Source organism: Leptodactylus fuscus, chromosome 3 (assembly GCF_031893055.1).
Source record: "Leptodactylus fuscus isolate aLepFus1 chromosome 3, aLepFus1.hap2, whole genome shotgun sequence".
Classification (NCBI taxonomy): Eukaryota; Metazoa; Chordata; class Amphibia; order Anura; family Leptodactylidae; genus Leptodactylus; species Leptodactylus fuscus.
In genome coordinates this window covers 124238515-124265181 of record NC_134267.1, presented here as the reverse complement: position 1 = coordinate 124265181, position 26667 = coordinate 124238515, and the positions used below count along the sequence as shown (strand labels likewise).

The 26667-nt window shown below is 42.4% G+C and overlaps 1 protein-coding gene across 1 annotated transcript in view; it reads right to left on the bottom strand.

Moving 5' to 3' along the window:
* The window catches only part of IBTK (inhibitor of Bruton tyrosine kinase), a 71634-nt gene extending 49683 nt beyond the window's left edge, over positions 1–21951 (bottom strand). Inside the window, exons 1-9 of the mRNA XM_075268279.1 lie at positions 21773–21951; positions 17355–17997; positions 13904–14000; positions 5789–5913; positions 5480–5590; positions 4899–5069; positions 2449–2566; positions 2156–2336; positions 1926–2049 (exon numbers count right to left, since the gene is read on the bottom strand). Coding sequence (XP_075124380.1) covers positions 1926–2049; positions 2156–2336; positions 2449–2566; positions 4899–5069; positions 5480–5590; positions 5789–5913; positions 13904–14000; positions 17355–17675 — 1248 coding nt within the window. The 5' untranslated portion in view covers positions 17676–17997; positions 21773–21951. The remainder of the gene's footprint in view (positions 1–1925; positions 2050–2155; positions 2337–2448; positions 2567–4898; positions 5070–5479; positions 5591–5788; positions 5914–13903; positions 14001–17354; positions 17998–21772) is intronic.
* Between the last annotated feature and the right edge of the window lie 4716 nt (positions 21952–26667).

Below are 26667 nucleotides of genomic sequence, written 5' to 3'. Positions count from 1 at the left end.
GATAGCGGCCAAACAAAGCAGTTTTGATAACGCAACGTATTTAGGAAAAGTCTTGAATCCACATAAACTAGCAGTATTGATAGGATGCTTTTAACGGGACAACCCCTTTAACCCCTTAAGGACCCGGCCATTTTTTGGTTTCGCATTTTCGTTTTTCCCTCCTCACATTTCAAGAGCCATAACTTTTTCATTTTTCAGTTCACAGAGTCACATGATGGCTTATTGTTTGCGGGACAAATTGTACTTTGTAATGGCATCATTCAATATGCTGTGCAATGTACTGGGAAACTGGAAAAAAATTCAGAATGAGGTGCAATTGGAGAAAAAATGCATTTGCGCCATTTTCTTATGGGTTTAATTTTTACAGCGTTCACTGTTTGGTACAAATGACATGTTACCTGTGTTCTACGTGTCAGTACGAACGCGGTGATACCAAATTTATATAGTATTTGAAATGTTTTGATACTTTTAAAAAAATGATAAACTTTGCAAAATAGAAAAAAAAATTTGTGTCATCATGTTCTAACACCTGTAACTTTTTCATATTTCCATGTATGGAGCTGGTTGTGGTGTCTTTTTATGCGGGACAAGATGACGTTTCTATTGATACCATTTGGGGAAAGATCTGATGGTTTGATCACTTTTTGTTCAATTTTTTATAGGAGGCAAAGTGTTGAAAAAAACGCTTTTTGGCGGTTTTTATTTTTTTTGCCGCTACGCCGTTCGCAGTACGGGATAAATGTTTTAATATTCTAATAGTTCGGGCATTTTGGAGCGCGGGGATACCTAATATGTTTATGTTTAATGTTCTTTAATTACTTTTATAGCTAATCTAGGGAAAGGGGGGTGATTTGAACTTTTATATTTTTTTTATTTTTTTAATACTTTTAAAAACTTTTTTTTTTCTTCTGTTACATTTATGATCAGACCCCTTAGGTACCTTGAAACCTAGGGGGTCTGATCGCTCATACTATTCACTGCAATACTACAGTACTGCAGTGAATAGCAGAATCCCAGCACTTCTATTAGACGATGCCTCTGGCATCGTCTAATAGATCTCGGGCAGAGACAAGCCTGGAAGCCTTCAATAGGCTTCCGGCTGTCATAGCAACCGATCACTGCCCTCATGTGACGTTCAGGAGGGCGGCGATCGGCGAAACATGGCGGCGCCCATGCCGCCGGCGCCGTTTACACACTGCGGTCACGTTTGACCGCAGTGTGTAAAGGGTTAACAGCAGCGATCGGCTCGGGCACCGACCGCTGCTGTTATTGGCAGGTCCTGGCTGTATGATACAGCCGGCATCTGCCGTGTATGGAGCGAGCTCAGCGTGTGAGCTCGCTCCATACATCCCCATGCGACCCATGACGTACAGTTACGTCAAGGGTCGCTAAGGGGTTAAGGGGTAAGCCAGTCATTTTCTCCAACCTGACCAAACACTGGCATAGAAAGACTATGTCCATCCACCAAGTATGGTGCACAAGTCTTCTTCTTGCTAACACGACCTGTGCACAATACTTGTAAACATGGAATATTTATTGCCAATTGTCCCACTCAGCATGCAGTAGCAACTATCCAAGCCAAATGTCAATGTACCAACACAATCTCTTTAACATTATGAATAGAGATGAGCGAGTAGTATTCGTTCGAATATTGAATCCTATTATAGTCTATGGGAAAAAACGGGAATGTTGTTCCAGTTTCCATGGAAATCAAAGTTCAACACCTTGGATTCTTCAAGTTCCGGAAGTAGCAGGATGAGGAGCACGAGGAGGTTTTTGCATTGAATTCAATGGATTTTTCCTGCATGGTATTCGACCGATACGAGTATTCGATCGAATAGTCGTATTTGATCGAATACTACTCGCTCATCTCTAATTATGAACAATTCTACAGTATTTCATTTCTGTATAAAGGTAAATCATACTCTTCCAGCTTGATCCAAGGCAAGGAATCGAACAGGCTGGCCGCCATTTTCCTTGAGATTTTGTGGATCAGCCTTATAATCTAGAACTCCACCAGACACAAGGACCTTCTTTAAGTTCAACTGCCTAAGTTGGAGAAGCAAAAAAAAAAAAAAAAAATTTAATTCCTACATAAAAGCAACAACAGCATGCCAACTAGTGAATATTTTCCTACAATGGATAGACAAGTTACTTTGATGCAAGTTTCTTGCATTGGAACTCAGTTAGGAGGTAGATATCCCCACGCTCAGTGACACAAACTGTAGCGCCATCACTTGCAGATACAAGGGATATACTGATGTCTTTATGATGAAGGGCAGATACTTGGCGGGGACAACTGACATGCCTTTCTCCATTTGGATCTAGCAGATAACCTAAAGAAAACAGAAAAAAGTCATACAATATTTTTCCAGACATTGCTCATGATTGTGAATACATATCAAAAAAAAAAACAAAAAAAAAAAAACCTTGTAACGGGATATGTACCTAACTGACCACCATTAAGTCCCATTGTGTAAACAGCATCTTTAGTCCAAAGTACCGTGTGAAACCTTCCAGCAGCAACCCCTATCACAGATTTGCCTTTCAAAGTTTTGGCCTGAACCTAGGGGGAAAAAAAATAAAAAATATGTACTGTATATATTTTGGAATTACTTTGAATAGTTAAACGGTACACTGACCTATAAAGACAGTTACAACTTTAGGGTATCATATTCAATATTCATTAGATTATATCTTACTTTTCATTTATTGTATCACCAGGAAAGGGTCACCTCGTACACTGGTAGTAACATCAGCTTTAAAGAGGGTTTCGACGGAAGCCTGATACTGAACAGCCCAGGAGGCTCAGACAGCTCTCGTGGCATGAACTACCACATGGAGAGGCGGCAGCTTTTCCTTGAGCTGAGAGGCATCTGTGATAGCAGACTGAAACCACTTGGGGAGCCTTAGAAGCAGCCAGGCCCTTAGAGAGCCCTCAGGGAGAGCAAACAAGAAGTCCGACTGAGGGAAGGTGTCCCAGACCAAATCCAGACAGTGAAGAGAGCACTCACGCGTATACATGGGGTACAGACAGAAATATGTTAAGACTAATGTCATCTATGTGGAAAGAAGAAACCAGAGGGAGGCTTCTGGGACAGCCCAGTCAATTTGGAGACACAGCGGATGGAAGTAATGACCACCAGGAAGACAACCTTCCAGGCTAAAAGGCAAAGAGATATCTCGCGCAAAAGCTCAAAAGTGCGGAGCCTAAAGCACATCAAGGGCAAGATTGAGGTCCCACAGTTCCATGGGAGGACGGTAGGGAGACCATGATGCCGAAAGGCCAAGGTATTCTGAAAAAGAATAGAAAGAGAAAAAAAGACCAAAGAGAAGAGAACAAAAGACCAAATCTGTGGTCCAGACCAGATTGGAGAAAGGCCAGGGAACTGGAAAGGAGAGCAGATGGGAGTCATTACTATCTCATCACCACACATAGGCAACGTGTGATGATATACCAAGAGGAGGAGTCAGCCATTACAAAGGCGGCTTTGGAGAGAAAGTCCACCCTCTTGTCTGAGGAATCACTGAGGGATGCAGAGTCCAAAGGCAGATTAGTAGCAGGACATAGGCTCCCGAGTTCACCCCGGGAGGCTCTGACCACTTGGAGACACACTGGTTTGGAAAAGGAAAGAGGACTTCCGAATTCTTAGTGGAGGGCAGGGGATAGTACGAGTGAAGTCTTCTTCCTTTAAGATACAGTCAAATTCCACGTGGTTGGTGAAGACCAGTGAAGTGCGGCAACTGCGGCAGAAGGAGATATACTTTTGAGAAGTAGGATCTGGGTCCTGAGATATGTAGAGTATATGGTATCCTGACTGGACGGATGAGCTCCTGTGTAGCAGCAGATATGGATGTGCCTAACTGTGACCCCAGGAGAAATAGATACCTGCCAGAGTAGAGTCATGAGGTGAAGCCCTCTCCCCCTCCCCCCCATGAGGAAGGGGAGGAAGACAATGACCTTTAGGAGGATTTCCTTTATGAGAAGATGGCTCCTGAAGACTGGTTAAGTCTGGCAAAGACGCCTATGACCTGGGTAAGGGAAGTTGCCCAAACCAGGGGAGAATCTGCTGGAGGGGAATCGGGACAGTCCTGACCTAGTTTAGGCGGAAGGCAGTGACAGCAGCTGGGCATGGGCCGATCACATGCCAACCTTTTGTTACAGTGGGCACACATATAAAATGTGGCGGCACTGAGTGGGGCGGAAAGGGGCGGATTGGCTCATTGCGGGAGGACACGCTGTAAGCATAGGTTGAGTAAAAAAGCTCAAAAGGAGGAGTTCATTGAGCTTCAGTCAGAAGCAGAGTAAGACTAAGGTGACACTTACCCATGGACACCACACCATAGACTATAACGGAGAGAAAAGCCCTCTGTGCAAAATCTGCGGCAAACTCACAGATGCAAACCTAGCCTACGTGAGGACTCCAATTGCAGTAATCTATGAGAGATTCATTGGAATTTCAAGAAGGTTTATAGTTGTAATTAAAAAGTTTTGCTGGTCAGTAGATAAAAGCACTGCCAAAAAAAAAAAAAAAAAGCCAACACAGCCACACAAAATGGGGTATTGAAAAGTGACTGAGAAGAGGGAGGCAAGAAGTGAACATGAAAACAGAGCATATAGTACACAAAAGGTCTACTGGCTCCTATTATCTCTGAAATGCCTGTATACCATTGAGGTGTCGGCTTTTAATTTTCTTCTGTCAACATAGAAACGGGAAATTATATAAAAAGGGACAGAAAGTGGATTTCAGCGTGGGTTTTCACAGAAAAAAGCCAAATATGTAGACAATGTATACTACAAAATGTATCAAAAATCACAAATGCTGACCATAAATAAAAAGTTGTATGAAAGCTTATGCACACTTTAGGCACAACAGTATGTGACTGTTCAGACATACCTGTCTTGGAACATTACAATTTGAAAGAGGAGGGAGGATGCCCAGTTGATGAAATGTGTTCAAGCCAAAAGTGAAAACATAACCATCTTCTGTTAGTACCACAGTATGGTCCTTGGCTGCAGACACTTGACTACTTGTATGGGTGGTCAAACCTTCTACCAGTCTTGGAACCTTTTCAAATAAAACAATATAAAAAAAAAAAAAAAAAAAAATTAAGAACACTTTAAGACTCTTAGGCCCGATTCACATCTGCGTTTGGTTTTTTGGTCGAGGAGTCCACTTAGGGACCCCCTTAACAGAAACCTATATGCATTAAAAAGCAGTTAGCTAAGAAGCCACCCAGACGCCATAGACTATAATAGGAAGGTGTGGTTTCCGCTTGGTGTGCGCACAAGTAATGTGGAGGGAAAAGTACTGCAAGCAGCACTTATCTCTCTGCATGTTTCATGTGGAAACCGAGCAGAAACCACAGCATACAGAAACCATACTTATGTGGAATGTTTTTGGAAAGTCTGACAAAAGTTGATCAGTGTCACTTGCAAACGACAATCTACTAAAAGAAATATGGAACCTGGACATACCAGACATGTAAGTTCATCTCCATGACCAAGTCGACCCCCTTGACCATGGCCACAGGTGTAGACCTGGCCTTTCTGGGACAGGAAAACTGAGTGAAATTTACACAGTACCATCTATATAAATAAAAAGAAAAAAAATACATCAAATTAGAATTGATAAAATCCTAAAAAAAAGTAGCAATTTCTACTCTCTCTTGTGAGGCTGCAATAAGTATATGACTTAGGAATAATACATATACTGTATAAAGCACACAAAAACTGTAACTTTATAAAGCTGATCAATTGAATCATTACCATGAACTTTCATGTTACCTGTTTGATATATATGCCACAGCGAGGAAACATATCCACCAGTTCAGGATGATGCTTGATTTGTTGGTTGCCATGTCCCAAGGTAAAATTAATATTATTACCCCAGGTGTAAAGTTCAGTGGGGTCTAAAAAAAAAAAAAAAAAAAAGAAAAAAAAAAAAAGAAAATAAATAAATAAATACACACGCTGGTATAAGAGCACAACCTACAGTGTTGTCCAAAAGTATTGGCACCCCTGCAATTCTGTCAGATAATACTCATTTTCTTACAGAAAATGATTGCAAGCACAAACTCTTTGGTATTAATATCTTCATTTATTTTGCTTGCAATGAAAAAAACACAAAAGAGAATGAAAAAAAAGTTAAATCATTGATTATTTTACACAAAACTCCAAAACTGGGCCGGACAAAAGTATTGGCCCCCTCAGCCTAATACTTGGTAGCACAACCTTTAGACAAAATAACTGCGCACAACCGCTTCCGGTAACCATCAATGAGTTTCTTACAATGCTCTGCTGGAATTTTAGACCATTCTTCTTTGGCAAACTGCTCCAGGTCCCTGAGATTTGAAGGGTGCCTTCTCCAAACTGCCATCAAGAGATCTCTCCACAGGTGTTTTATGGGATTCAGGTCTGGACTCATTGCTGGCCACTTTAGAAGTCTCCAGTGCTTTCTCTCAAACCATTTTCTAGTGCTTTTTGAAGTGTGTTTTGGATCATTGTCCTGCCGGAAGACCCATGACCTCTGAGGGAGACCCAGCTTTCTCACACTAGGCCCTACATTATGCTGCAAAATTTGTTGGTAGTCTTCAGACTTCATAATGCCATGCACACGGTCAAGCAGTCCAGTGCCAGAGGCACCAAAGCAACCCCAAAATATCAGGAAACCTCCGCCATGTTTGACTGTAGGAACCGTGTTCTTTTCTCTGAAGGCCTCTTTTTTCTCCTGTAAATTCTATGTTGATGCCTTTTCCCAAAAAGCTCTACTTTTGTCTCATCTGACCAGAGAACATTCTTCCAAAACGTTTTTGGCTTTCTCAGGTAAGTTTTGGCAAACTCCAGTCTGGCTTTTTTATGTCTCTGGGTAAGAAGTGGGGTCTTCCTGAGTATCCTACCATACAGTCCCTTTTCATTCAGATGGCGACGGATAGTACGGGTTGACACTGTTGTACCCTCGGACTGCAGGGCAGCTTGAACTTGTTTGGATGTTAGTCGCGGTTCTTTATCCGCACAATCTTGCGTTTAAATCTCTCGTCAATTTTTCTTTTCCGTTCACATCTAGAGAGGTTAGCCACAGTGCCATGGGCTTTAAACTTCTTGATGACACTGTGCATGGTAAACACAGGAACAGTCAGGTCTTTGGACTTGTAGCCTTGAGATTGCTCATGCTTCCTCACAATTTTGCTTCTCAAGTCCTCAGACAGTTCTTTGGTCTTCTTTCTTTTCTCCATGCTCAATGTGGTACACACAAGGACACAGGACAGAGGTTGAGTCAACTTTAATCCATTTCAACTGGCTGCAAGTGTGATTTATTTATTGCCACCACCTGTTAGGTGCCTCAGGTAAGTAACAGGTGCTGTTAATTATACAAATTAGAGAAGCATCACATGATTTTTCAAACAGTGCCAATACTTTTGGCCCCCCTTTATGTTTGCTGTGGAATTATATCCAATTTGGCTTTTTGACAATTCTTTTTGTGGTTTTCCATTGAAGACAAATTAAATGAAGATAATAATACCAAAGAATTTGTGAATGCAATCATTTTCTGGAAGAAAATGAGTATCAGGGCTCGTTCACATCTGCGCTCGGTCTCAGTTATGCAGGTTTCCGTTTCCTGCACAAAACAGGGCAGGAGGTGGAAAGCTGCAGGACTCTTTCAAACCCATTCATTTGAATGGGTTTGAAAGGTGTCTGGCCGTGAGCGCCGGTGAGCGTTTTATGCTCTCCGCGGCGAAACCGTTTTTTTGTTTTTTTTTTAAATGGACACAGAGTCAAACATGCAGTACTCTGTGTCCGGTTTAAAAAAAAAAAACGGTTTTGCGCCTGTTCCGTCGGGAAGGGGTTAATAGGAGCACTGCAGATACTCTATATTCAGCCAGGCTGAATTCCAAGTGAGGGGAAAAAAAACCTCAGTTCTCAAGCTCAGGAAAGGGACAGACAGACAACCAAAACACCCCCTCCCCTTTCCCAGCACCTACTGCACCCAAAAACTTTGATCATTTTAATTTTTGAAATTTTCCAGTAGCTGCTGCATTCCCCCCCCCCCCTAGGCTTATGCTCGAGTCAATAAGTTTTCCCAGTTTTTTTGTGGTAAAATTAGGGGCCTCGGCTTATACTCGAGTATATACGGTAGCTGAATTAAACACTGAAGGTGATTGACATTCTTCAGATAAGCATGCTCCTCACTGAGCAAGCAACTAGGTTAGATATGGAGGTTGATGAGCTGAAGGGACATCAGTCTGAGACACAAGGGAGGTGGAGTATGTAGGTACAAGTGTGTCTCAGTAAATTAGAATACCATCAAAAAGTTATATATATTTTTTTTTTAGTAATTCAATTGAAAAAGTGCTACACATATTAATATTATATTGTCATTACAAACAGAGTGAACTTTTTCAAGTGCTTATTTCTGTTAATGTTGATGATTATGGCTTACAGCCAAGGAAAACCCAAAAGTTAGTATCTGAGAAAATTAGAATAATAATCCCAAAACAGCTGCAAAGGCTTCCTAAGCATTTAGAAAGGTCCCTATGTCAAGAGGAAGACTGGTGACTAGACAAATATCCAGAAGGCAGCCATTGGCACAGTTCACAAGGAGGGAAAGCCACAAAAGGTCATTGCTAGAGAAGCTGGCTGTTCTCAGAGTGCTGTATCAAAGCATATTAATGGGAAGTTGAGTGGAAGGAAAAAGTGTGGTAGAAAAAGGTGCACAAGCAACCGGGATAACCACAGCCTTGATAGGATTTTTAGGGAAAAAGCCATTCAAAAATTTAGGGGAAGATTGACAAGGTGTGGACTGCTGCTGGAGTCAGTGCTTCAAGAGCCTCCACACACAAATGTATCCAGGACATGGGCTACAAGTGTCGCATTCTATGTGTCAAGCCTCTCATGACCAAAAGACAACTCCAGAAGCGTCTTACCTGGGCAAAGGAGAGAAAGAACTGGACTGTTGCTCAGTGGGCAGAGGTGTTTTCAGATTAAAGTAAATTTTGAATTCCATTTGGGAATCAAGGTAGCAGAGTCTGGAGGAGGAGTGGAGACTGTGTGAAGTTTCCACAGTTTGGGTAGCCATGTCATCTGCTGGTGTAGGTCTACTGGTTTGTTTGGTTTTTTTATTTTATTTTTTATGATCCTATCTATATGTCTTTGGAGTGTGGGACAAAACCCACGCAAACACTGAGAGAACATACAAACTCCTCCAGATGTTGTCCTTGACAGGATTCAAACCCAGGACTCCAGCGCTGCAAGGCTGCAGTGCTAACCACTGAGCCATCGTGCTGCCTAGGTCCACTGTGTTTTATCAAGACCAAAGTCTGCGTACTAGTCTACCCGGAGATTCTAGAGCACTTCATGCTTCCCTCTGCTGACAAGTTTTGGGGAGGTGGAATTTTCATTTTCCAACAGGACTTGGCACCTGTCCACACTGCCAAAAGTATCAATACCTGGTGTAATAACCACAGTATCACTGTGCTTGATTGGCCAGCAAACTCGCCTGACCTTAACCCCCATAGATTATCTATGGGGTAGAATCTATGAGGTATTGTCAAGTGGAATATGAGAGACACCAGACCCAACAATGCAGACGAGCTGAAGGCTGCTATTATACAACTGGGACTTCCATAACACCTCTGCAGAGTCACAGGCTGATCCCTCCATGCCACATTGCCGCCGTCATTCATGCAAAAGGAGCCCCCACCAAGTAGTCAGGGCATTCACTGGACACACTTTTCATTTGGCCAACATTTCTGTGCTAAATAATTTTTTTTACAGTTGGTCTTATATAATTATTTTCTATTTTTCTGAGATAACTTTTGAGTTTTCCTTGGCTGTAAGCCATAATCATAAACATTAACAGAAATAAACACTTGAAAAAGTTCATACTGTTTGTAACGACTCAATATAAAATATGGGTTTCCCTTTTTCAATTGAATTACTAAAAAAAAACCAAAAACACCTTTTTGATATTCTAAGTTACTGAAACGCACTAGTAAGTCAGAAGTGGCATGAATGGTATGAGAGAGTCAAAAGTGGGTGAAGTTGTGGAACTGCATAAGGATGTGACCACTGATAAAATGCTCATTGGTATAATCTATAGACCACCCAAAATAAGTGAGGAGTTGGAGGTTCAATAGGCAGGTACAATAGTCTTGATGGGTGATTTTCACTACCTGGATAATGACTGGGTCATGGTTCTTAATCATCTGTAAAGGGGAGGAAAACCATCAACCTGTTGCATGACAATTTTATGTCCAGCTAGTAGAAGATCCAACCAGAGGGGATGCTCTGCGTAATATGATCATTTATAATAACTGGGGACTTGTTAGAAATGTCACAGTTGCAAAAACCTTGGTAATAGTGACCAGAATGTAATCAGATTCCACTTACAATGTAACAAACGAACAAAGGTTGGGAGGGCAAATTTTAACCCATAGGTGAAGTGTTCTGTAATAATACTGCGTGGCCACCTGGGTCCAAAGGCAAAGTGCTGTACTATTACAGTGGAAGCAGGACTTAGGGGGCCTTCACACTTGCGCCAGTTTCCACTCTGTGTCATTCTGCCAGTTTTCCTTCCTCAGCAATGGCAAAACTGGACAAGGGTCAGCTTTCCGGGGGTCAGCTTTAAAACCCATTCATTTGAAAGGGTTTTTAAAGGTAACTGCCGGTATCCGCCTGCAGCCTCTCTGCAGGGAAACAGTTTTTTGGGGGGTTTTCTTGGCCGGACACAAAATCGGACATGCAGGACAAAAGGGACACAATGCTGATAAAGGGAATGAAGAGAGATTAAATGGAGTTAAATGTTAAATTTATTTAGTCTGGAGAATATGCATTTAAATGGAGATATGATAAACCTATAGAAGGGCCCGTTTACATGGGCACAGAGGGGGCGGACTATGGCACGTAATCTATGTTATAATCCGCCCCCTCACAATGGTGGGCCACGGAGACCGCTAGCTTTCTTGTTGCCGCTAGCAGAAAAAAGAAGTGAGCTGCCCTTTCTTCAGCCAGATTCCGCGGCTCGTTGACCCGCAGCGTCCGCCTGGCGGCATCAACCTCCGCAGTCGGCCCATTCATTTGAGCCGACTCTGGAGGAAGAAGCCACGACAGTCGTGGCAGGTGGGTTTTGACCCAAGAGTGACGTGGCTCCCTGCGTCACTCTCTGTGCCAAAATCCGCCCCTCCACCCCCCGGTGTGAACTAGCCCAAAATGGCCCATACAAGAAATATAGGGAAAAGCTTTTCCTTGTAAAACCCACCGCTGCTTTCACAAAAAATAATAAAATAAAATAAAGAGGGGAACTCCCTCTGTCTGGAGAAAAAAAAAAAAGGTTTAACCTCAAGAGCCAACAAGGCTTATTCACTTTAAGGACTCTGAGCTGGTCACAGTTGACATTAAAAAAAAAAAAGACTTACCGTATTTTACGGACTAGAAGGCGCACTGGACTATAAGCCACATTGCCCATGAGCGCCTTATAGTCCGTCTCGGTTCATATATAAGGCGCACCGGACTATAAGCCGCAGTCCGGTGCGCATTATATGTTATTGAAAGCGGCGGCAGGCAGACTTTGCCAGCGGCCACTTAACCCCCCGCGTGCCAGCCGCTTCTATTGGAAGCGCTCGGCAGGCGAGGAGGGGCTCTATCAGCAAAATCATGCTGATAGAGCCCAACCGTAATGTGAAACTTACAGAGCGGTGCAGGGTGGGCGGGCATTCAGGCCTCCTCTTCCTCCGATGTTCCGTCCTCCTCCTCCGCCGCTCACTGATAATGGCCTGGGCACATGCGCAGTAGTAGAAGCATTATGATATTGCGCATGCGCCCCGGCCATTATCAGCGAGCGCCGGAGGAGAAGGACGGAACATCGGAGGAAGAGGAGGCCTGAATGCCCGCCCGCCCGCCCTGTACCGCTCGGTAAGTTTCACGTTCTGTTTCAGCGTGACAGCAGGGCTGCCGGACACTTCCCAATCATTTCTATGGGAGCCGGCATGCGAGCGCTCCCCATAGAAATGAATGGACTGCTTTTTTCCATTCATTTCTATGGGGAGCGCTCGCATGCCGGCTCCCATAGAAATGAATAGGAAGTGTCCAGCAGCCCTGCTGTAACGCCGGCGTGTACTGCTGTGATACACGCCGGCGTTTATGTATGTATGGAAGCGGCACGCAGACTTTGCCGCCGCTTCCATCCATATATAAGGCGCACCGGACTATAAGCCGCACTTACGATTTCTGAGGAAATCGTAGGTTTTTATGTGCGCCTTATAGTCCGGAAAATACGGTAGATGTCTTTTTGGAGAAAAATAGCATTAATGTTTATGGAAATGCACAGAATGTCATGCCTTTTCCCATCCTCTAGTTGAACTTGGTGGAAATATTTCTTTTTGAAACAATACTAACTATGTAATGATGATACTGACCTCTTTACTTTGCTTGTGTGTGCAAATTTTGCACTCTTCTTTGGCTAAAAATACACCTCAAAAATGCTAAGAGTAAAAGATGTACTGTAGTGGAAATAATGTAGTACGACCTCTCACAGGGTGTATCCCCCTCCCTTTTTTGGGGTCACTGCTCATTCTCTGGCTCTAGTACAGACCTGGGCAAAGTCCGGCCCCCGGGCCATATCCGGCCCTCTGACTGATTCAGTCCGGCCCGCACAGCTTTGACTAGGGAGGCGTGTCTAGGGGGGGGCGTGTCTTAGTGCCGGCCGAAGATGGAGATGTGGAGCGTGTCATAAAGTACTGAGAGATGTAAGGTGAGCTGCAGGGGGGAGAGGGAGAGAGTGTGTGTGTCTGTATGTGTGTCTGTCTATATGTGTGTCTGTGTCTATGTGTGTGTGTGTCTGTATGTGTGTGTGTCTATATGTCTGCCTGTCTATATGTGTTTGTGTCTATATGTCTGCCTGTCTATATTTGTGTCTATATGTGTTTGTGTCTATATGTGTGCCTGTCTGTGTGTGTGTGTGTCTATATGTGTACCTGCCTGTCTATATGTGTGCCTGTCTATATGTGTGTGTGTGTCTATATGTGTGAGTGTGTCTATATGTGTCTGTCTATCTGTGTGTGTGTCTCAGTAACCTAGGGGCAGAGATGGAAGGGGAATGTTATACTAGGGCAGATGGAGGGGGGGACATGAAACTGGGGGAGAGATAGAGGGGGGACATGAAATGGGGAAAATAAAGGGGGATATGAAACTGAGGGAGAAATGGAGGGGGGGGGACATGAAACTGGGGGTAGATGAAGAGGGCACAGACTGGGGGGACATTAAACCGTGCAGGAAGCTGTAGGGGGACCTGTCTGCCTCTAGTTGCCCCCAGTTTAATGTCACCCTCCAGCTACCCCTACAGTTTAATGTCTGCTTCCAGCTTCCCGATTTTAATGTCCCCCTCTAGTTGCCCCCAGTTTCATGTCCCGCTCCAGCTGTCAATTTATTGCCCCCCTCCAACTACCCCCACTGTTTAATGTCCCCCTCCAGCTGCTCCAGTTTCATGTCCCCTCTAGTTTCCACCAGTTTATACTGGGGCACCAGGAGAGGGGCTTAATACTGTGGGGCAGTTGGAAGGGAACATTTCAATGTAGGGGCATATAATGTGCGGGTGATTGTAGGAGGATTATACTGTGTGGGGGCACATGGAAAGATGATTGGCAATGGGCGGAGTCAACGTAGAAGTGGGTGGAGCTAAATTCGCCGTGGCGCGGTCCTCTAGCATAGTTTCAATTTCTTATACGGCCCCATGGGAAAATTAATTGCCCACCCCTGCTCTAGTATAAGCTTTTAAAGCCAAGACAGATTACTTGTCTGCAGTGAAAGTTAATGCAATTTTTTATGTAACAAATTGGTAAAATCAACGGTTCATGCGAGATTTACTGAAGCCATCTAGATAATTTTAAAGAAGATCTATGCTCTTACCATTAGCTTGGAAAACAATATGAGAAGGGCGGTCTTTCATTATAAGGTCCAGTGCTGTAAATCCATCTTTATCTTGGATGTGAACATTACTGCCATGCTTAAAGAGAAAAACACAGACTAAGAATTGGCAATTCTCATCATAGCATACAATTTCATAAACTGTACACATTATAATACAGGCAATTGGAGAAGCCGTAAATATCCCAAACACATTGCTTTTCTGTCAGCCCTTTAATTTTATGTAAATCGTAAACACCCTTTTTTCCCCACAGACCCAAACCATGTAACAATAATATTAATAGTAATACTAAAAATAGTATTAAAATTCCAATATTCAAAGAGGACCTTTCATGTCCTCGGGCACATGCGGTATTATTTATCGCTAGAAAGCCGACAGTGCACTGAATTCAGCGCACTATTGGCTTTCCTTTTATGTGCCCCTGGTGAAGAGCTATTGGTGCCGTTACCGTAGCTCTTCACTGTCAGAAGTGTGTTTCTGACAGTCTGTGAGGAACGCCCCTCCTGAAAGTAGAGTCTATAGCACTGTACTATCAGAGAGGGCGTTCCTTATGGCCCAGTCATGACACTGAGCGGTAAGGAACGCCCCCTCCTGACAGTATTGTTCATAGACTAGTACTGGGGGATCGTTCCTCATCGCTCAGCGTCATGGCTGGGCGGTAAGGAACGCCCCCTTTGATAGTACAGTGCTATGGACTCTACTATCAGAAGGTTAATCAAAAAATGTTGTCGCACACACAGGTTTTGTTGCCAAAAAGGGAAATAGATTTATTTACAACACCGTGTACATCATTTGTTGTGCCTTTGGACATAGGGGTCGCAGTAATATGAAAAAGACTAATAGATCACAATACCTATGCCTGGGACGCATCCTACATGCCTTGTATTCACACTATAGGTAAGTCAGTTGGCCTATTTTTTTTGCCTCTTTACCTTAACTTTCTTGTTTTTTCTGCAACTGTTTATCCACCATCCTGTCTACCATATCTCCCCTTTTACCTATTTCTCTACATGCTTGGCCCAAAATTAACCCCTACTTTACACTTGGTTACCTCTGCTCCACATGAGTGATTTGGACATAAACCTCAGTGACTTCATATCTACTTTATTGCCTGTCATGCTGCTTTCTGTTTTAATTCACCTTATCAGCTTCATCTGTGCATTTATTTTTGGATTTTTTTATTTTTATTTTTTTATATTTCATACAGACTGTGTTATTGTTTCCATGACTTTGATTCGGTGCATATTTGTTTTATGTTTTCCACTATTGTTGTGCATTATCACTATATCTCCTATGATGAATAGTTTTGGTAATAGATACCTTTTGCTTGTTACAGATCAGTTCAGATGAAGGTCTACACGACCGAAACGTAACTATTGTGATCTATTAGTCTTTTTCATATTACTGCGACCCCTATGTCCAAAGGCACAACAAATGATGTACACGGTGTTGTAAATAAATCTATTTCCCTTTTTGGCAACAAAACCTGTGTGTGCGACAACATTTTTTGATTAATCTGATTGTGGGGTCGAAGGACCCTTTGACGTCTGCACCACACTTTCTAAATTTGTGAGTGTGCGGCACCATTGCCTTTTTTTCATTCTACTATCAGGAGGGGCGTTCCTCACAGACTGTCAGAAACACCCTTCTTACTGTGAAGAGCTACAGTAACGGCACCGATTGCGCTTCACCAGGGGCACATAACGGGAAAGCCAATAGTGCGCTGAATTTAGTGCACTGTCGGCCTTCTAGCGGTATGTAAAAACCGTATTTGCCCGAGGACATGAAAGGTCCTCTTTAACCAGTTACTCATGTAACCAGATACGTAAAAGCCTGCAGTGATAACTAAGAGATTTAGGCTTTGCTCACATCTCAAAGTGTCCTATTAGCTTCCCTTGTTGTGGTATGCTTTTTATTCCATTATTTTACTGTATAGCAGGCTCTTTCCTATACAGTTGGTCAGTGCAGAAAAAACTGTTGTTTTTTTTTTTGTTTTGTTTTTTTATTGTCCCAAAGGCCAACCTATGCCACTGTATGGTTATCCAGTGGAATACACTGGATGTAAAGATTAGGAAATACTCCCAAATTCTCCCAGGAAATACCTTTGTCATATACTTCAGAGAAAATGTGAATACTAAGTAGCTAAAAGACACCATAGGAAGTTCATACTATATAAACAGTATTTATGCAATTCTCAAGAAATACTTGAAAGCACACAATCGTTGTGAAACAGGGAAATAAGTGTGGACACAGACCACAAATCGCAACTTTCAGAGTGGCTTATTAAATCCATGTACTCCTTTAGATGTTATGAAGGGGCGAGTCAGCCAGAAGCAGAGACCTATTGCAAAGGCCAACTGTGTCCCTGTAAATCTAGTCGGTGCTGTCACGATTTCACTTCCACTGTTTATACCAGGGGGAATGGCTGCAACCAGCTCTTCAGGAATGTTATATGTTAAAGGGTTGCCAAACCAGGCAACCTATTCAAACTCTAGATTTAGGAAATTGTCTAAAACAAATATCTGTCTTATTTGCTATGGCAACCAACCAGTTGTTATTTCTTTTAGTGCTCTTATATGGCTAGTGTTACACAGTCGCACGTCATGCGACAAAAAGTTCCAGACAAGTTGAATGTAGTAATTGTCTATGTTGGGTCCCCTGTTGTAAACTGCACCATCATACTGCGACAACAAAATCCAACATACAGAGCAAAAAATTCCAACACTATATGCTATCTCTGTTTATCTACATATTCAGCACCTTATCAAGTTCCTCAAAAACATGAATGCTATGTTTAAAAAAAAAAAAATTCCAGCACTTTGGGTGCTCCTATGCACACTAAACTTGTCCATGGGAAATAATGTGTCTGGGGTAAAAAAGAAGAGCCACCTTTCAACATACATTTAGCTGGTACAGAAGGAGTATTTCTTGTTATATACGTCAAAGGCAACAAAAAAAATCTAAGCAGAGCATCCTAGACATAAGTCAAAAAGACTCACATAAAGGGATTTGATAAACAATAGTTTCCCATAAAGAACAGTAACCAGACTTTTTTTGCATTAGAAACTACAAAAGAAAATAACCTTGAGTTTTTTTTAATGCATATTTTTATACACACACCAAAGTGACAACCTAAAATTCTGCTGTTCCTGTAATCTATATGCAGTTTATCTCTACCCTGCAGACACTCATGTACGTACATAACAGCTGTGTCTCCGATCATGTACATTGCACTGCTCTACAGTCTCATCTGTCTAGAACACTATAAGGGATATAAGAGCAGTGGTCAACCTGAAACTCCCAACAATCAAATATCAATAATCTACCCTAAGGACAGGCCATCAATATCAGATCTTGGACCCCTTTAACGTTTCAGTTTCCAAGTCTCAAGAAGTTGTGTGTGGAACCATTCTAAATATGTAATAGGCTTACCTTTAATAGAGTCAGAGCACAATCTACATGGCCATAGAAGATGCTTCTATGTAAAGCTGTCCATCCAGATTCTTTGTCTTTGACAGACAGGTCTACACCTTTGGCAGCAAGCCAATCCAGAACGCCTTTTTTACCGCAGGACGCAGAAATGTGAACAACATTGCGTCCAAAATCATCCTTCAAGGTGATGGCATTGCAGCAATAAGAAGAGAGGAAGGCTTTGATTTGCTGCTCATCTCCTCTAGTCACCACAGAAATGACATCCAGAGCGTGCTGAAGTGAGCGGCAGCGCACCGTACATTCTGGCCATCCTACATCCATTATTGGTGCTGAAAATTCCTTCACAGAACACCATTAAAAAAAAAATATATATATATATATATATATTCTAAACTAAGGCTCAGACATACAAGAAAAGGTTTCCTTTAAGTGTTGGAAATTCCTTTGGCACTGTAACAATAATAAATACTCGTACAAATGATGTCCAAATGTATACAAAAATAGAACTCTGATATAGTCCTTTATTAAGTTCCTGCCATAAGTCCAGCAATGAAAAGGAAGGCAGATGGGGCAGAGGGAGGGGGACTACCCCCCCACTCTGAAGACGTCACTTTCTTTAAATTGCCATGATTGCTTGGTGCCCCTGTTTAAGATAAGGAGACAAGAAAAATCCGTAAGAACAAAAATAATGGACATAGGCAAACGTTCAATATAAAACTCATTACTAGAAGAAAAGACATTACTAGCAAAAAATATGGCTCATGAAAAAATAAAATAAACTGCATGTTACTTTTGTCCGATTTGCAGATCAAACAAGCCCACTGAAGTCTATGAGTCAGTGAAAATCACTTGCAATTGTGAACTGTCAATTTTTCCAATACAATGAAAGATATAGCAAATTGTTCAGAAAATAATAAAAAAAAAATATTGCTTGTGATCAACCATGGATATAGCACACACTAAACCCATGACCTTGCATGTAAAAAAAAGAAAAAGTCAGAGTTTTTGTGGCACAAAATTGCCATGGACATATGTGCTTTATACGAAAGGCCTTGCTCACAACAGCACATTTAGCTACATCAGTCAATGCACTCAGAAAATGGTTACTTGGGTTAGTTTTTTTTTTTTTTTTTTTTTTTAAGTGTACCAACTTCTGCCAATCTACAGCCAAGGATATATGTACACAATCATGCATCATCTATGGGAACGCAAAAACCAGAACGTACAGGACACAAAAAGCATCTGCGTTTTACGCAGACCCATACACTTGAATGAATGACTCCAGGCCACAAAACAGACACAGATAAAAACTATCCAGAGTTGTGAGGCCTGTTTAAAAATCAGTCATGTGCATGGGGCCACAGAAATAAATGGGTCAAAAATGGATAGCACAAAGACAAAAAATACAGCTGTGTGCCTAAATCATATATTCCATATATTATAAGGAGAAAACCCAATTCATATATTATATGGAACCTGTCAATTTTAATATCTATAGAGTTCAACCTCTACATTTAACATATATGATGTTATTGTTTTGTGTGTAATAAGAGGTTGCAAAATCATTATGCGACTTCAATGAGATGGACATTAGCTTAGGTCAGTGACAGTACAACAATGGCTAAAAATACTGCAGCAGTTGCCCCATAGAATTGAAAGGAACAACCACTGCTGTACTCAGTATGGCCACTTAACCGTGACAACTGCAATTCATGCTTGAAATGGGGATACAGCTGATCTGGGATGGTCCCAGAAGTTGGATCCCTGCCAATTTAAAATTGATGTCCTATCCAACGGTAAGGGCTAGTTCACACGTAAAAACCGCCTGGCTTATTTTGGTCCCAAAAAAAAACCGCTTCCTAATTAGGAAGTGCTTTTTTGACCTTGAGGCGGTTTTTTTGGAGCAGTTTTTTTTGTAAACGCCAGGTGGTTTTCCCCTCTCCTAAAGTGAATGGACTGTAAAAAAAAAAAACACTAGGTGTTTTTCGCCTCCCATTCACTTCTATTGCTTTCCTCAGGAATCCGCCTGAAGAAAGGTCATGTCGCTTCTTTTTTCTGCTAGCAGCAAAAAACTGCTAGCAGAAAAAAAAAAAGAAAAGCCCACAGTCTCCATAGACCACCATTGTATGGAGGCAGATTTTGAGGCGAAAACCGCTGTCAAAATCTGCCTCATTGCACCCCCCCCCCCCCCGTGTGAACTAGCCCTAAAGGTTGTAGAGGTGGTAAAGTTCCACTAATTCACACAAAAAAACAAAACAAAAAAACCAGTGGTTGACTTCCTATAAAAGTAAAGATATAATTAGATTCATAGTTTGTTGCATAATATTGGTAATTTATTTTATATTATATTTTACAGTTCTTAAACCAGAGTCGGTAACTTTTTTTTCCCCCAACTCCAACCTAAACTGACTGATTCCATTGTCCTGTTATGGAGAGGAAATTTTTAAGAAATGTTTCTTCTATAGACTTTCTGCTTCCATTATACCTATATGGAAACCACAGACGTTTCCATAGGTATATTTGACATGCTACAATTTCCAAAACCATGACTGTTTTGGAAATTGCAGCATGTCTGTTGCGTGTATGCCTCAATGTGTGGATGGGACATGCAAGTGTTTTTTGCCGCGGTATTTACGCCACTTGGGGCCCTGGCCTAAAGGCGTTATCCCATCTCAACCAGTCACAGCTCCAAGTTGTCAGTCACTAGATCAGGAGTTACAAAAATATTTCTGTAATTTCTATTGGCCTTATGGAGATAACATAGAGCTTTTCTGCTAATGGCTGTTCAGTACTGCCGACTAACTGTACTGTGCATGTATGATTATGACAAACTGCACCCAGAAGTGAAGGAAGATGGCTTCAGATGGGCCATAATCATACATGCACAATACAGTTAGTGGGCAGAGCTGAGCAGCAGCAGATAGTGAAGCCCATCAATGGAAAGCAATGCCTCTAAAGCCCTTTTCTACATATTTGCATACAGAACAGTGGTCCTGAATAAGAAATACAACATTGTAAACTGTGCTGACAGCCCTACAAGGTACTGCGATTAGTTTATCTCTCAATTTTGTGCTACCCTCCCTACTCCCTTTAAACAAGGGCCATTTCAGCTCCTTATTTACCTGCTTATAATCCATGTTCCTGCCACACTTCTAAGTATCATCTCTATAAACATCATAATCTGACAATAAGGCCCCTTGCAGACTACCGTGGAGTAGGTCAGACCCATTCTTTTCTATCAGTCCATGCACATGACTGTGTATTACACATGGGTCGCTCCAATGACTGGGGCCACATAAGCACAGCTGGTGCATGGGCAGAACACTGATGACATCCTAGTGCCGCCTGTACACCAGCTGTACTGTTCAATCACGGCCAGCAGCGAGCACATAGTTGTGTGCTATTGGCCTAATACAGAGGACCCTGCTTATTCAGTCAAGCAAGTTTCTTGACCACTTGCAGTCCGTGCTCTATTTTTTAAGGGTCATCCTCTTCATTCCATTTTCATGGACCTGGTTCACTTATAGAAACAAATGGGTCTGGGGGGGGAAAAAAAATCAGATTCCACACAGATTAAACACGGGAATAGGGTGGTAACTGGTGCTAATACTCTTATCTACATTCTGTTATGTAACACTTTAGCAGGAAACCTGTTCCCCTGTGCACATTACTGACTGACATATAGCGCCCCCTTTTCATCTGCAATGTGACCCATATTGTATAGTTTCCTAGGTTCTGGAAATCTTCTTTATAACAAGGATAAATACACTCATTTTCAATAAGTAGACAAAGCACAGAGGTTCTGCAGCAGCTGCCATCGAGATATTATGAGAGTTGTGTACTTGGTATAAAGACCATCTCAACCTATCATTTTACAGCGTTACACAGTAGTCTGTAAGTGTCTGGGGGTCATTGCCTTTTCTTCCATATTGCAGGTATAAAAGTGCACTAATATGGATATGGTAAAGTTGTCACAGACTCTTATCTTACAGAGCAGACATGTACGTTCTGTAATAGGGTCACTACCTGCCCTGTGGTATATCTGATGTGGCAGACGACCCTTTGGACTCAGGGCCCAGTGGTTATTGCCATCTCTGCATTCACCAGATACACAACTACACTACAGTCATGGGAGCAATACAATGTACACACTATATCATGCAACAGGTAAGAGCCTTAGGGACCGTCACATTCCAGGCTGCACAGATAATCTCTGGTCAGTTCAGAGCCCAGGCCACCATACTAATGCCACGTCTGCTGCCAGAGGATTCCACCATGTCAGCCCTGTAGCAGAGGACGGGACACAGCCCGGTAAACTCCCATAGAAGGCTGAGCAGCTGTTAGCCTCTGCATGTACAGTATATACAGTATACGTGGTCATGTGTCTACAAGGCTAGTGTACAGGAGGCGCCTCTCACCGGTCGCTAGTTGAAGACTGCAGATCTGGGAGCGCACAGGGACATGACACACAATATCATCTTCATGATGGGGACGCACAGAAGACACACAGAACGGCAGCCGGCAGGCTCAGCACTGGGAGATCAGCGGCAGTAAGCGACCATTCCATTGGCTGCCCTTACTCTCTAAAACTAGTTGTGTAAACTGGGAAGAGCCATAGAGAAACTCCAGAACCAATAGCCGTGCCCGGAGTATGCAGTGCTCTGATCATTGGCAGAGAAGTCGCACTATCTCTAACCTAATTGGTCACCCGAGATGCCAATCAAAACAGAACTCTGAATCTAACATTTAGTCCCTCCCACCGTTCTCTGTTGACCGTATCGACTGCTGAACGTGATGACGTAAGGCGCTGCTGTAAAATCACATGACCTACATAGCACCAAGTAAGTATGTTACTGCCGTCAAGCGCAGCACGTGACGTTGACGTCACTGTACTAACTATGGGACTTTATAGAGAGTGCTAGTGGTTGAGGTTCCTCTGTGCTCTAGTATATAGCCTGTTCTATACAGCGCTTACTAAAGGATCTAGTCCTTCTGTGCAGTAGGATATAGTCAGTTCTATACTGAGCAGCTTGCTAGAGGACCTAATTCTTCTGTGCACTAGGATATAGTCCAGGGATGGTGAACCTTTGACTCACAGGTAACATGCCTAGACATTTTTAGTGACACATTGTGTTCTTACAATAAATAACTGACGATAATTTTTACTCTCCTGTCCTGGCTGCCCTCAACTGCATCTTCTAGGTGGTGCTACACTGACGTCGCTACATACAGCATCTTGGTGTTTTTCAGCGTCAACTACAGCGCATCTTGGAGGTGGCAGCAGAGAGAGGCCTGGACTGGAGCATGGACAGATGAGGAGAAGTATCGTCTGGGGGTGGGGGGGATAAAAGGGGTCATATACAATTTGTGGAGGGTATAAAAGGGGATCATAAACTGTGTGGGGGCCATAAATAGGTGAATCATCTGTGGGGGTAAAAAAACAGCAGGGTTATATACTGTGGGGGGCTATAAAGAGGGGTCATATATTGTGTGGGGGGCCAGAAAAAGGGGTCATACACTCGCCGGCCACTTTATTAGGTACACCATGCTAGTAACGGGTTGGACCCCCTTTTGCCTTCAGAACTGCCTCAATTCTTCGTGGCATAGATTCAACAAGGTGCTGGAAGCATTCCTCAGAGATTTTGGTCCATATTGACATGATGGCATCACACAGTTGCCGCAGATTTGTCGGCTGCACATCCATGATGCGAATCTCCCGTTCCACCACATCCCAAAGATGCTCTATTGGATTGAGATCTGGTGACTGTGGAGGCCATTGGAGTACAGTGAACTCATTGTCATGTTCAAGAAACCAGTCTGAGATGATTCCAGCTTTATGACATGGCATTGCATTATCCTGCTGAAAGTAGCCATCAGATGTTGGGTACATTGTGGTCATACAGGGATGGACATGGTCAGCAACAATACTCAGGTAGGCTTTGGCGTTGCAACGATGCTCAATTGGTACCAAGGGGCCCAAAGAGTGCCAAGAAAATATTCCCCACACCATGACACCACCACCACCAGCCTGAACCGTTGATACAAGGCAGGATGGATCCATGCTTTCATGTTGTTGACGCCAAATTCTGACCCTACCATCCGAATGTCGCAGCAGAAATCGAGACTCATCAGACCAGGTAACGTTTTTCCAATCTTCAATTGTCCAATTTCGATGAGCTTGTGCAAATTGTAGCCTCAGTTTCCTGTTCTTAGCTGAAAGGAGTGGCACCCAGTGTGGTCTTCTGCTGCTGTAGCCCATCTGCCTCAAAGTTCGACGTACTGTGCGTTCAGAGATGCTCTTCTGGCTACCTTGGTTGTAACGGGTGGCTATTTGAGTCACTGTTGCCTTTCTATCAGCTCGAACCAGTCTGGCCATTCTCCTCTGACCTCTGGCATCAACAACGCATTTCCGCCCACAGAACTGCCGCTCACTGGATGTTTTTTCTTTTTCGGACCATTCTCTGTAAACCCTAGAGATGGTTGTGCGTGAAAATCCCAGTAGATCAGCAGTTTCTGAAATACTCAGACCAGCCCTTCTGGCACCAACAACCATGCCACGTTCAAAGGCACTCAAATCACCTTTCTTCCCCATACTGATGCTCGGTTTGAACTGCAGGAGATTGTCTTGACCATGTCTACATGCCTAAATGCACTGAGTTGCCGCCATGTGATTGGCTGATTAGAAATTAAGTGTTAACGAGCAGTTGGACAGGTGTACCTAATAAAGAGGCCGGTGAGTGTATATCATGTGGTGATCCAGAAATACAGTTATTTATTTTGCTTACTTATAGCGCCATCATATTCTGTAGCAGTTTACAGACTGTCAATCACTTTCCTATATAGGGCTCACAATCTACATTCTCTATCAGTATGTCTTTGGAGTGTGTGAGAAAACCTATGCAAACATGGAGAACATACAAACTCCTTACAAATGTCATGTTTGGTTGGATTCAAACCTAGGACTCCAGGACATAAAGAAAAAAGTAAAATAATAAAATATAATATGCCAATAACATGCCCTTATTACAGGTTCTAGCCGCAACCCCTGACAACACCATACCAAATAAAAATTGCAATAACAGAGAGGAAAAACTATTTTCTAGAGTATTTTTAGTAGAACTTGGTGCTAGTAAATAAAAAAAAAAAAAAAAAAAAAGAAGAGTAAAAAAACAGACATTTTCCCTCCTCTTTTGTTTATATTTTCCCGGCTATAAGAAAAAAAATTAAAAATAAACATGCAAAAATAAAAACAACATAACAACAAAGCCCTATGTGTCACCATAAAAAAGATTTAAAAAAAATTAGTTTAATAACCCAGTACTGAAGTAGTTAAGGAAGTTTTCTGGATTGTGGACATTTTTGATATTAATGACCTATCCTCAGGATTCAGAGGGGTCGGCATGATCAAAGGACTGAAAAACCTTCACAGATAAAGCAGGGTTATGGAGTTTAAAGTGTTTAAGATGTATAAGGCATCTTTGTGTCCATCAGGAGAATGGTCTAGCGTCTAGGCCAGGGGAAAACCTGGGATTAATTTAAGAGGGGAGGAAAGGGTCTGAAGTTTATGCTGAAATCTCATTCCATAATCTTCATACAAAAAAGTTTGAACATTTCGGTCTTAAACACCTTCAACTGCATGACATCTGATGTGTAAAAGTAAAAAGACAACCTGGCGCCCATGAAGGAGACCTCAAAAGTGTATACAGTTGTAGCTCCTACCCAGACACCAAACTGGCAGGTGGTGAGCAATTGTATATATATGAGGCAAAAAAACGGGACAAATGGTAGAGCGCTACTGAGGCAAAATAAGCCAAAAGCTAAAAGATCACCTTTATTGGGTTCCAAATAACAGTAAAAATGACTATGCGTTTCAACACCGATCCGGCGTCTTCCTCAGGTCACTATAACAACAGTAATACAGAAAACACGTATGAGCATTTTGCTGTAGAGATCCACAAAAGAAATTGTGTTTACAGTTAAATCTTAGACAACGTGGGGCAAGTATCAGTGACTATACTGCAATGAGTATATACATAAACAGCTAGTTAAAAAAATGCCAGTATTAAAGAAAAAAATAGATAAATATGTACATATATATAAATAAAAGGATCAGTGTAAGAAATGGCATATATGTCTTGTCCGCATTGTGTTGACAAGAGAAATGCTCCAAACAATGATAAATGGTTGACTTACAGAAGTCCTGAACTGTCAGAGCATTGGAACCAACTACCCCGCGCTCTAAACTGTGCAGAATAAATAAATTCAGGGCGCTGATGCCTCATGCATCTGGAGGGGTGAGCGTAGTTGCGAGGACGTGGCTTGGGCTGGTCGTCACTCGAGGAACCCCAGGAAGGGTCTCATAGTAGCCATAGGGGTGTGGGGGCTTCACAACCCTTAGGTGTATAGATACAAACAGTGGTAACTGGGAGCACTGGTCCCCACAGCCGATACATGCAGGCATCGGCCAACGGGGAAAGCGCACAGAGAAGGAGGAGGTCCCACTAACGGTGGGCTCCGTCTCCAACTATTTGCGCCTCTCTACCCCCTACTGAGGACCAGGCCAGCTAGGCAAGGGGTGTGGAAAGGGGAGGAACTGGAGGGCGTGTGTGGGGAGGGACAACGGCTCCAGACCCATATGCCTCCATGTCAGCATGTGAAGACATGCTCACTCAAAGAACTCTTCTGTTTGAAGCAATCTCCTTAGTAGAAGTGGAGCAGAGAAACGGTGCCATGAAAAGTGGGAACTATGACTGATTAGCGACTAAGAGAATCTGGGAATCTGTTCCTTTTGGAATAGAAATACTAATTTGGCAATTAAATCCGCATCATGATATTAGACTTTTTAACTGAGTCATGCATGATGTTAAGGATGCTGCCCTCTAGAGGGTGGCGTACAGAGTGCACTGTTCTCCTAATTACATCCTGGAGAATAGATTTGCTTATTGATTAGCGACTATCATGAAAAATAAAGGATAAATATATATGAATTATTAAATTGTGATTTTATATACGTATGCAGTGCAATCTCAAAAAGGTTAGATTTTGGTGTCAAAGTCACAGTTTGCTAGGTGCAGTATAGCTTTGTAACATATTAGTGAATAACAGCAAAATCCTGCCTGTCTCCTGTATCAGTGTTTTTGGCAGTCCGAGGTCTTGTTGTAGTTGATGTTTGCGGTACATATAGTATGTTTGTGTATATATATATATATATATATATATATATATATATATATCATTGTCTACACCTTAAGCTATTATTTTAAATGTATTTTGTATATGAATGTGAGATTGAACATGAGTTTTAGGTACAAAT